Source organism: Pogona vitticeps, chromosome 1 (genome assembly GCF_051106095.1).
Source record: "Pogona vitticeps strain Pit_001003342236 chromosome 1, PviZW2.1, whole genome shotgun sequence".
Classification (NCBI taxonomy): domain Eukaryota; kingdom Metazoa; phylum Chordata; class Lepidosauria; order Squamata; family Agamidae; genus Pogona; species Pogona vitticeps.
In genome coordinates, this window is record NC_135783.1 from 242,663,978 (window position 1) to 242,676,310 (window position 12,333).

The window sequence follows — 12,333 nt, forward strand, 5'->3', positions numbered from 1 at the left end:
TGCTTCCACCCCCCCATGTACTGTTTACCCACAAAGCACACCACCCTCTGCCGATTCCTGCCAGCTGCCTCTGTCCCCATTGGCTACTCTTCTCTTTGGTGGGTTTGTTTACTTGGGACTCTCTCAAGAGAACCCTCCCATTCACCAGTCAAAAGCTGGTGTTTGATGAAAGCTTTGTTCTGCTTCAAGAAGCAAGGCCACAGCCATGATCATGGATACCCCAAAGGGTCAGGCCAAGCTTCAGTCTCAGTGAATACAAACAACCATCTGTGAAAGGAGCAGAAAAGAGACTGCGACTAATAGGCTCCTCAATTCCCTCGCTAGGTCAATAAACTTTGTTTATTTGTGCTATGAGGACTGTCCCTGTCACCCCAGCAATGGGAACGCACTGGGACAATAGATTGTCAACTAGCCAAAAGTTAATGGGGAGGCTCTGAAGACCCGCCAACCAGGAGGCACAGGCTGTGACCTTAGAGACAGGCCTGCCATCTGGCTCCTTTATGGATCCCCATCTTTCAGCTAAGACCCGGCACTTGCCTGATGTTGATGAAGCTGGCTGTAGATAAGTGTGCACGCTCTGCCAGGATTTCCAGGAGTCGGATGCCAGCAGCGAGACCCAGTGGGCTGTAGGTGGCAGAGACAGAGGAGTTCAGGAGACAAAGTGGAAAGCATGCATAGGAGACCCAATGCAGACACAAAGCCTTCCCCCATTTGTGCACACTGGTCTCTTCCATCATCCTTCCTGGAAATAGCTTTGCAATTTGGCCAATCACAGCTTCACCCAGAGTCAAGAGGATTCCACTCAGAGCTTGGAAAAGACAGTTTAATCACAGCATCCTTTATTCTCCCACCCCAACCCTGCTCTTCATCACTGCCTCTATATACCTCCCCTTGGATTCTAGACTCCACCCCTATTATAACTTCCCTCTTCTCATTTTCTTGCATTCTACCACACCCTCTAATGCAATGCATTTCACAAACCATACCAACATATTAGTAATAAACTAGTGGCACCAACTACTGGTACGTATGTGGATAGCTTATACTGTATTGACACATCTGTTTGCATTAACCATTTTCACCAATGTCATATACATTTGCTTTCACTTCATGCCTAGTTTAGACAAGTGCATCTATTTTCACCTCCCCAAAGTGGGGCCCCACCCACATTACTCAGTCCCTCCAACATTCCTAGGCCCCTCCACCCTCTCTCACTTCTGGTCAGTGACGATGTAGCCATATTCCTCAGCAGCCAGTGTTGTCTCTGACCGGCCCAACTCCTTGCTGGGCCCTCCATATGCTGTGTGGCTCTTCTTCTCCATCACCTGCCCCACAGAACCTCCTGTGTCCCTCTCATTTGGATGCATGGGTTCATGCTCTTCTGGGGAAGATGTTGTCATTGCCATCTTGGCTTCGGTTGGGCCAAGCGTCTCCCCCTGTGCCTGTATTTGTCCCTCTGTGGGGAGAGTGCTAATGTAGCCCTGTTGAGAGGGTGGGGGCTCCAGCTCCTCCCCGTGTTGCATTTCAGCTTCTGTTGCCTGCAGGGAAAGAGGTGGTATAAGTCACTGTACCCAGCAATTTCAATGATCATAATTTCCAGCCCCAGCAGCCCCCTTTCATAATTGCTAAGGCCTTGGTAAAAGTAGCTGTACAACCCCTAGGACTCCCCTACCTAGCAGACAAATTCAATTTGGCTATAGTTTGAAAACATAGCTTTTGCAAGATCTGTTCCTTCTGCTCTTGACTCCAACTGACCTCACAAATCTCCCAAACTTCAAGCTAAACCTGTCTGTTCTGCCCATACATGTTCTTCTCCGAAACTAGCTGCAGCAGACGGTACAGGTCTAGTGTACTTTGACTGTGTCTCCTTCTCAGAGCAAGGGGTCAATCCAGGGACCCATTCCCTCTGGTGCATTTTACCTCCAGGAAACAAGTGGAAAAAAGACATCTCAACATCCCTGAGGGGCCTCTGTGGGTCGGTGCCACTGCCCACCAGTTTTGACAGAACTAGGTTAGATGGATCAATTATCTGACTCAGTAGAAGACAGGTTCCCCTCTGGTTCTATACAGCCTTTTCCATGCTTCATGTTATTGAGCCAAAGGTACCGGCCGGGAAATCCCCAACATTCACAGCCCAGAGTCTCCCATTTAATATAGAAAAATCACTTTTGGAAAACAACACCCATAATCTTCCATTGACAGGAGGATTTTGCATAGAGTAGTCCAAAATGACTTTTGCCTGACCGATCTTGGAGCAGCAGCTCAATCCTTTGGCTTGGACTGAGCTGCTGGCTCCAAGATCCTCTTTCACGCCAGCACTGCTGCTTTCTATGGGAAGAGAGTGCCCCGTGTGTTTATAAGATCGCTGTACTTACCCTCTTGGACTCCGGGGTCTCCAGTCCAAACCCAACAACTGTGGAGAGAAATTTGGTTTTCATGATGGGAAATATGAAAGCTCAAGCCTGCCTGGAAGTCCAACTGTCTGCTGTTGACCCTGTGTTCAGTATTAACAAATAGGTGTGCGGGATCAAGGCCATATGTGGGTTACAGAGAGCAAAAGAGAAGCAGGGAACAAGTATCCCTCCTGATGTTGTAAGAATCCAGTTCCCATCAGCCCCAGCCAACATGTAGTCAGTGATAATAGAGGTTGTAGTCCAACATCCACATTAACAGAGAATAACAGGTTCTAGACTAACAGGTTCTAGCTCAAATTTAGCTCTGGATTGTTTGATGCAGGATTTGCATTAGAACAGCTGCAGCACAGAAGACTGTAACCTTCATTTTTTTAAAAAAAAAAGCAAAGTGTGCTGCTTCTACACTGCCCCATAGCACTTAAAGCACTCTCTGGGTGGATTACAATTTAGTTACACAGGGTACACACTGCTTCCCCCCACCCTACCCCAGTGAGCTGGGCACTTATTGTACCAACCTCAGAAGGAAGGAAGGCTGAGCCAGCTGCCAGAATTTGCTGGGATCGAATGCTAACTGTGAGCAGAGTTTTGACTGCAATACCACAGATTAACTACTGCAACACAAGGCTCCTTTGGGCATAGCCAAAAAGGTGTTCAATTTTATCTCCAGAGGCAACTCTTCCTCTTTACTGACCATCCTCTTCATGACACCATTCTCACCTTGTTTACCTGGATCCTGCAGGAGCCGGATCATGTCTTGTGGCCTAATCCCGTAGCTGGCAAGCACTGCCATCAGTCTCTGTACAGCTCTGTCTGTGTGGAGAATGGTGGAAATGCTGAAAATGTACCTGCTGCATCCCAAAGATCACCAGGGCCAAAACTTGGGAAAGCTGTCTTTCGGGCACTGCAGTTCCAGAATGCCCTCAGCATCATGGGAATTCAGGAAACCATTGTCTAAAAATGTAACTTCTCCAAGCCCTGCTCCAAAGTGCTTCCCCTCCCCAAGGAAGAACATTCCAAGAAAGCTCACCTGGGTCTTCCAACAGTGTCTGTGTCTCCACTCCATCTTCGGAGTTATCCTCAAAGTCCTGAAGGTTGCCATCTTTCCTGAAATCCTGCTTGTGCTGAGTTCTGGGTCTGTATTTACTTGCCTGCCCTTGGGTCAAATAAAGTGCTCCCAGGTCTTGGAAAAGCTGACCTCCATCCAATCCCTGCTGCCCCCTGTAGGAAGGGGCAGTGCTGACACCAAAGAGGGCCTTAGAAGCAGCCGCTCGGTCCGGGAGGATAGGAGGCTCTGGGTTGTGAACGCTGGGGCTGTCCTGAAAAGTGCTGTCAGAGTAGCTGAACTGAAACAGAAGCACAGAAAAGGCCAAAGAGAAATAAATGAGAAACTAGTCTCACGTGGAGCCTGATACTGGTTCATCATCTTGCTCAGCATAGTTTGCAGTAACTGGAGGTGGCCTCTAGGGACAGGGGGGCGTCTCAGTAAATATAAAGGAGAGTTAAAAATCTTCACTTAGAAGTGTAAAATGTTAGCCACCTTTAACTCAGCATGTTGACACAGAGACATTCTGGTACTTTTATTAGACTTCCTATGCAGGAGGTACCATGGCATATGAGCACAATCCATGCTTTGCATATCTAAGTTTCCAGCTTGAGTTCTTGACAACTCCACTAAAAATGGAAGGATTTCTATCTTGAGCCAGTCCAAATAGAGCTGAATGCACCTAACAGTGGCCTCTGCGGGCACATGCGTATCTCTTCATACACAATGCAACTTCCTATATTTCTATGAAAAAAATCCCAGATTTTAATGGGGCAATTTTGAAAGAAGGTATTTAAAATAAAGCTATTTAAAACAAGCTGCTTTAAATCAAGGTAAGGAATCTGTGGCCCTCCAAATGCTGCTGGAGTCTAACTGGCATAACCAGTGATGAGGGATGATGGGTGTTGCAGTCTAAACAACATCTGGCAGGACACACATTCCTCATCACTGACTTAAAAAAAAACAACAGAGAGAGATTCATCACAAATTCCATTTTTCTGCCAGGACTACTGCCCCACAAGCCACTCTATATGCAACCTTACTGAAAGACACACCTGATGATGGGGGTGAGAGGAAAGGAATGCATCCTTGTAACCTAATTCAGGCTGGGAAGCCAGCAGCAGCTCCAGGTACCGCTGCAGGAGGGCAGGAGGGAGAGGGGGCTGGCGAGCTGTCTGGAGCGAGGCAGGCTCAGATGGCAAAGAAGATCCCCTGGGAGGCAGAGGTGGGAGCCTGGAAGAGAACAGTCCAGGGGGAGAGGACAGAATATTTCATTATCACCCGTACTGTGGATCAAGGGCTCCCGTTTTCTCATCCAACAATATATATATATATTTCGGCACCTTAGAATATCATCACAGCCAGAGCCTCTATTTCTCACTTTCTCCCTGCAGGCAACGTCTCCCACTCCAACACAATAAGGACCACACCACCTTTGCTATCTAATTCTGGACATGTGTACTATTGCATGTATAAATGTCCAGCACTCATCTCCCCGATGTATATGGGTGCCTAGAGTGGGAAATGAGAAACCATTAAACTTTCCAATACAGTTTTGCTTCCAGTTTGATCGGGGGGGGGGGTTCCTCACTGGCAATGTGCATTGCCAAAAATAAACCATTAAAATGAATGGGCTGTTTTTGGACAACATAAACTGTTGCCAAGCCTGTGATCCTAGCCCGGGAGCAATGCAAGGAGTGAAGTGGATTAAATCCCTTTTAATCTGTGATCCTGATCTGGAGCAGGGGAGCCCTGTATTAAAGGACACAGGGAAGCAGCTAAAATAATAGGTAGCCTTGTTTTTGTTTCAGAGGTCATAGCACGGGAACCCAGAGAATGACATCCTAGAGACTTTCCATCTTAGAGTACAGGTAGTACAATCTTATATGCACCTACTCAAAAGTAACCATCATTGACTTCAGTGGGACTTACTTCCAGGTAAAATGTTCACAAGGAATGGGTAAACTGCATCCTCCAAATGTTTTTGGGCTGCAGTTCCCATCAGCCCCAGCCAACATAGCCAAGGGCAAGGAATGTTGCGAGCTGCATTCCTACAATATCTGGCAAGTTGTTCCCTCCCTTACACCACACGCCACCCTGGTAGGCAGGATCGAAGCCTAAAGTCCTTGCTCTCATTCCAGCTGCAGCAACTTCCATCTGCTTGACCACGAATAACCCTGGGTCTTAGCTGAGATAAGCACAGTCTGGGATGGCTTCTTTGAAAGGTGGCTGCTGGCTCTTCTTAAAAATTAGTAGCTTTAAAGACCAATGGATAACAATTCTCTGGAAGAGATGGCCTCCAGTTCTGACCAGATGATATGAGCTAAAAACGGAAGGCACCTATTCAGTGAAAGCTCACATCACAAGCCAAAATGTTCCACCTACCTGTTCTCAGCCACAGATTCCCAGGAAGGTGGAAGGTGAACCCTGGGGATGTGTTCCATCTCCCGCGAGATCATGTACTGGGTAAGGTCATCCTGCCATGACAAGCCTGCCAAGAAAATAAGACAAACCCTGCACCCAGCACTGAAAGGATGCATGTTCTCCAACCCTTAGGAGGGAGATGAACAACGAAGAACAATTACTCTAGCATCTAGTGATGCTCTAGTTCATCAGCCCCAAAGACATACATAGGAAAAGGGGAAGAGGGATTTAACAGAAATTGGCAAAAATAAAGCAGTGGGAGGCGGAGGAGATTCAAAAGGGCCATATACTGTAATACTTTAAAGATTCACAGATTTATTTCAGTGTGAGCTCACTGGTACATCTTCCATGAAACAACATGGTTACTTCTCTGGAAATCTCTTTTTCAGACTGACAGAGTGGTTGCAAACATGAAGACTGCCTTGACATCCTTAGAGACAAAGCTGGATATAAATGTAAGAAAAATATATAGGTCCCAAGGCTATTCTTCCTCTGTAGTTCTGTGTCCGCCTGTTTTCCAATTGTTCACTCATACCGGGGTGATGCTCACCTTGTGCCATAAGGTGCCGAAGCACACCTTGGAGACGTTGGAGCACAGGGGCGGTGACTTGGAAGTAAGGACGATCTCTCTGTGAGCTCTCCTGGCACTGACCAAACAAGCCATCTGTAAACACAACACAGGCACAGGATGAGCTGCCATGCAACCCAAAAGGGGGAAAGCCTGGGCAAGGAAGAGGAGAAGCCACACAGGACAATGCACTGCCAGGCTGGTATAAATGCCCATCCTATGAAAGCTAAGGGGCACATCTGAGACTGTAGTCCTGGGTGCACCCTTTGGGTAGCAAACTATAGTATACTCACTAAGACATTCTTAAAAGCAAACATGCAGAGATATGCACTGTGAGACACAGGGAAAGGAAAATCATTTCTTTATGGAGGGATAAATAAGAAATTCCCCCTTCCCCTGCTTTACTTAAACACCCAAAATGGACCACTCATTTAAATTACCCAAAAGGCTGAGTTCAATCTCAAACAGTATATCACAGACACATGTCAACATGGAAAGAGAAAAGCAATAGATTCAGTCCAAGACTTGGAAACATCATTTTTCTGGACTAGAACACCAAGAATCTGCCCAACCAGGATACTCGTACATCACCCCAAAGCAACAGGAGTCTTGGAAAAAGTCTCACCCAAAACAGAAGTGTCTGGTGAAACACTGTCAAACAAGGGGCTAAATAATTTGAAATACATAGAATCAAGGATGCACAAAGGATAAGCGAGATGAGAAAGCACAAATAGCAACAGTCCAACAAACCCAGGATCAGCTAACCCACTCCCAGGTCTTCTTTATCTTCCAGGCTTGTACTGGGCAACTAGTCACCTACATGTCCATCAACATGCCACTCCCTAACCTGGACCACTCACCACTTCTTCTTCTTTCTTTCTTTTTAACCATAAATGGTGAATTTTAATTTGATGGAGATGGTCTTCCTCAAAAATGAAGGATGAGCTATTATTACTGCACTCCTCAGCAATAGGCAGGGCATGCTTTCTCCCCTATCCCAAACTGTATTAAAACCTCCAGTAACTAACTCCACTTACCTTGCACACAGACTTCTTGCTGGGAGCACAGTCTTCTGTCAAACAGGCAGCCTATAAAGAAAGAAAGAAATTAAGGAAGAAACCAGATTTTCCCTGCCAAATGGAGAATTAACTCAGAGAAGGGATGATCATAGGCTGAATTCCATGTGGCTGTCGCAGTGAGGAGGAATTAAAGAACCTTGTAATGAGGGTGAAAGAGGAGAGTGCAAAAAACGGTCTGAAACTCAACATCAAAAAAACTAAGATCATTGCCACTGGTCCCATCACCTCCTGGGAAATAGAAGGGGAAGACATGGAGGCAGTGACAGATTTTATTTTCCTGGGCTCCATGATCACTGCAGATGGAGACAGCAGCCACGAAATTAAAAGCCGCCTGCTTCTTGGGAGGAAAGCGATGACAAACCTAGACAGCATCTTAAAAAGCAGAGACATCACCTTGCCAGCAAAAATCCGAATAGTCAAAGCTATGGTTTTTCCTGTCGTGATGTATGGAAGTGAGAGCTGGACCATAAAGAAAGCAGACCGCCGAAGAATTGATGCCTTTGAATTGTGGTGCTAGAGGAGGCTCTTGAGAGTCCCCTGGACTGCAAGGAGAACAAACCTAACAAACCTATCAATTCTAAAGGAAATTAAACCTGAGTGCTCACTGGAAGGACAGATCCTGAAGCTGAGACTCCAATACTTTGGCCATCTCATTAGAAGAGAAGACTCTCTGAAAAAGATGCTGATGTTGGGAAAGTGTGAAGGCAAGAGGAGAAGGGGACGGCAGAGGACCGAGATGGTTGGACAGTGTCATCGAAGCAACCAACATGAATTTGACACAACTCCGGTAGGCAGTGGAAGATAGGAGGGCCTGGTGTGCTCTGGTCCATGGGGTCACGAAGAGTCAGACACAACTAAACAATGACAACGAAATCGCAGTAATGCTTTAAGCAAGTCAGGTATGAGAACACATGCTATACTTCAAAGTGTTGGAAATGTACTTTGGGCTACAACCTCTCTCCCAAATGCAGAGATGCTCTTAGGCACAGACCTACTGGATTCAAATACCACAGAGCATTTATCTAATGATGAGTGCCATGCTCAGGTTTGCCTGTTAGCTGTAAGACAGAACTACTTGGATGAAACCCATTGAAGGGGAGCTAAGTTACTACTGGAAAATTTCTTACCAGGAGGCGAAACTAGGAAGATTATCATTGGTATGATTCTACCAGAGATATTTCCAAACCGAGAGAAGACAAAAGCAGTACCATGCTGGGAATGTCATATCAAGAGAGCTGAGAGACTGACCCTAAGTATTTACCTGCTCAGAATTTTCTCAAGACTGTGGTGGCACCAACTTTTCTGGAAGGAAAAGACAAGAAATCGGGCCTTCTCGGCGGTGGCTCCTCGCCTCTGGAACAACCTACCTCCTGAGATTCGTGTGGCCCCCTTGCTGGGTACCTTTAAAAATCAACTTAAAACATGGATGTTTCGGCAGGCCTTCCCTCCAATCAATCCCTGATGCCTTCTTTCTCCCTTCTATTTGTCTATTTTATTATGTTTATTTTATGTAAAACTGTTTTATATATATTCACTGTTTTATTTTATGTTGTTAGCTGCCTTGAGTGGTCTTAACCGACCAGATAGACGGGATATATATAAATAAATAAATAAATAAATAAATAAATAAATAAATAAATAAATAAATAAATACTGTAGCTTCCATGCTAGGGTTCTAATATTGTGAAAACTGCTTTTTAGACTGAGATGGAGCCAGAATTACAATGGCAATTCCAGACACCTCTTATCATTACACTACTTGCCCCACTGAAATCTTGGCAATGTCTATAACCTGGGGGCCTGGTTCCCATTCTATGCTTACTCAAAAGTTAGACCCATCATTATAAGGCCCTACTTCTTCCTGCAGCTGCCTCTCAAATCACAGCTTCCTCCTTGTCTTTTGGAGCACAGAATTAAATCACTTCCAGTTCAATGGCTATGGAAATCATGAATTGCCCTTAATTTATCTGTTCCTGCTCCCTTTAGAAAGACAAGGAGAGAGTTTAATTACTAGTTTCTTCTTTGGAGTCAGAACAATTGCATATTAATTTATTTAATTTTTTTAAAAAAAGATTTTAATTTTAGGATCACAATTGCAAAATATCCCCCACAGAAAAGCAATTTTAAAAATTAATGAGAAATTGCTGTGACTGTAATGAAGAAACCAATAATTTAAAACCCCACCCCCATACAAGGAACTGTAATAGAATAATTAAAAACAATTCAGGAATGCCACAGCAACATTCACCAAGACTGAATAGGAAGCAACAAATTAGCCATGCTGGGTCATTTTATTTTTTAAAGGTAATGGGGAAATACTGGTGCTTTTCAAACCAAGCACTCACAAATGAGATCTGTGAAGAGAGTACAGAAACAATATTTTTTTTTGTCAGTGATATCACTGGGATTCTTTTTAAAGATTCGAAGAAGGAACTGTGCTCATTCTAGACTCAAAGGCTAGTTCAGAAGCAGCAGACACAAGCCATCTTCAGGAGCTGACCATGGTGCTGAAACATCACAGTAGCCCTAACTGGGACCAGGAAAAGATATCCAAGTGCTGGAGAGTCCCACTTCCCAAAGATGTGAGAGAGGCTCAGCACAGCAATTCAACTGAAGCTGGCAATGCAAGGGCAACATTTACTCCTCAGCTAGGCCTTACCACTAACCTAAAAAACAGTAAGAACAACTGGTATGACAAATATAGAGGGAATATATTTGCGATTGCAAAACAGTCATCATATAGCGGTTTTGTCGTTTAACGAGGTAATCATTAAGCGAGGCACCACTGTATATACTGTGTGATCTGTGTGATCAATCACTTAACTGCTTAGAGTGGCCATATCGACCAGATAGGCGGGGTGTAAATAAATAAAATAAAATAAAATAAAATAAAATAAAATAAAATAAAATAAAATAAAATAAAATAAAATACATACATACATACATACATACATACATACATACATACATACATACATACATACATACATACATACATACATACATACATACATACATACATACATACATATTTGTATTTGGGGAGGGAGTGGTTTCACAAGCTGCCAAAATGTGGTCACAAAAGTCAGGAAGAATTATCTTCTTGAAGGCAAAAGCCAGGTGGAAGGGGGGACGTGGCTGCTTCTTTGTGCTCTCCCCTACCCCAGTTTTGCTTAGATTATTTCTTTCTCCCACATCCATCCATGCTGCCACTATCTTTAATATATAATATCTGTTAATCATGACCAAGAGACAGAAATGGAAGGAAGTACAAAAAGCAGTGAAATCTCCCTAAGGGCTGACTGATATTTTGTGGAACAGGCGTCTGTCCTAAGCACACTGATATCTTCCAGCACACTGGTTCTTAACCTTGGGTTACTCAGGAGTTTTGGACTGCAACTCCCAGAAGCCTTCACCACCAGCTGTCCTGACTGGGGTTTCTGGGAGTTGCAGTTCAAAAGCATCCGAGTAACAAAGGTTAAGAACCACTGTTCCAGCAGGTACCATAAAACACTGAGAGCTGCCCATTATCTATGATGTCCTAGGGACACAAAGGATAAGTGCCATAGTGCTTCAGGTGGATATGTCCCTCTCTAATATATCCATCACCTGATTACAGACACATGACAAAGAACGGTACATAAGCAAGAGGTAAGCCTGGCATATAAACAATGGATGAGCCTTTTGAGGTTTGAAAGCATGGCTATGAGGGAGGGGTGGAAAAAAAGATGATTACATGGCTCCATTGAACCCAGATTCCAGTGTTACTCTAAAAAATAACTCCAGACTTGTCTGTTTACCTATCCAGCCAACGCTCTGTGCTGGCAGAACTTTCAAGGGAGGATAATTGTTTCTTCTATCCATTTGGGAAATTCACATCCCATAATCCTTCCGTATTGGCTACAACTGTCAGAAACTGCAGGCAAGAACACAACACAGGCCAAAGGTATCCCCACCCTTCATTAGATGATCAAGAATTTTATTTAAAGCATTTATAACCTATTTCTTGTATCAAAAGAAATGTATTCCCCCCCCCCCAGTATTTTTGTCAGTACTCTCACCATCAGAAAACCCACTTGGTTTCCTACTAGAGACTTGGTGAATATTTTGGAAGATAGAAGGGGTGGAATGAAATGAAAACATATTGCACATATTTTTATTCCCTTTTCTGACTGTTCTAAATTCAGTATCTTGCTTTTATTTTAGTTGTGGTTTTATTGTTCCAAGACGGATACCTTTCACATTTTTTGATCCACTTAATTCTTTTGTGAGAGAAAATAAGCAAAATAAATAAAATCCCTTTAAACAACATTCAGTGGATAAAATGGCAAGGTGATTAATATGGAAATAAATCTAAAGCATGCCACAAAGGCCAACTCAAATGTAATATATAAAATACTGAATCAATAACTAATAAAAACCAAATCAATCAAGTAGAACAGCCAAAGGGATCAAACTGCTGAGAGAATCTGAAGTGTACTCTGGAAATTAAACATTGCTCTACAGCAGGGGTCTCAAAGATGCGGCCCGGGGGGGCCATTTGCGGCCCACTGGATGATAGTTCGTGGTCCCCACCTTGCCTGTCCTCCCAAAGTGCCCACGCATCCTCTGCTGTCAAGAGTCAAAAAAGCCTCGCCTGGCTCGCCGGCTGTCTCCCAAGACAGCACCTCTTGCACCCTCCATCCAGAACTGCAGGCTGCCAGCCAGCCCGGGGAAGAGCTGGCAAGTGAGGTGCACTGCCAGCCATTTTCCTCAAGCACCCGAGCCACCGCCGAGTGATGCCTGAGAGCGGAGCTTGCTCCCAGC

The 12,333-nt window shown here is 44.5% G+C and overlaps 1 protein-coding gene across 5 annotated transcripts in view; it reads right to left on the reverse strand.

Moving 5' to 3' along the window:
* Positions 1–12,333, reverse strand: part of PTPRN (protein tyrosine phosphatase receptor type N) — a 44,911-nt gene that overhangs the window by 15,535 nt on the left and 17,043 nt on the right. For 2 of the 5 annotated variants that reach the window (XM_020792110.3, XM_020792111.3), the window contains exons 2-10: positions 7,486–7,536; positions 6,431–6,544; positions 5,842–5,947; positions 4,512–4,689; positions 3,442–3,757; positions 3,141–3,224; positions 2,376–2,413; positions 1,216–1,538; positions 538–624 (exon numbers count right to left, since the gene is read on the reverse strand). In XM_020792110.3, coding sequence (XP_020647769.3) covers positions 538–624; positions 1,216–1,538; positions 2,376–2,413; positions 3,141–3,224; positions 3,442–3,757; positions 4,512–4,689; positions 5,842–5,947; positions 6,431–6,544; positions 7,486–7,536 — 1,297 coding nt within the window. Of the gene's footprint in view, positions 1–537; positions 625–1,215; positions 1,539–2,375; positions 2,414–3,131; positions 3,225–3,441; positions 3,758–4,511; positions 4,690–5,841; positions 5,948–6,430; positions 6,545–7,485; positions 7,537–12,333 lie in introns of all 5 variants that reach the window. The other 3 variants (XM_020792108.3, XM_020792109.3, XM_078383456.1) reach the window with 2 other exon arrangements.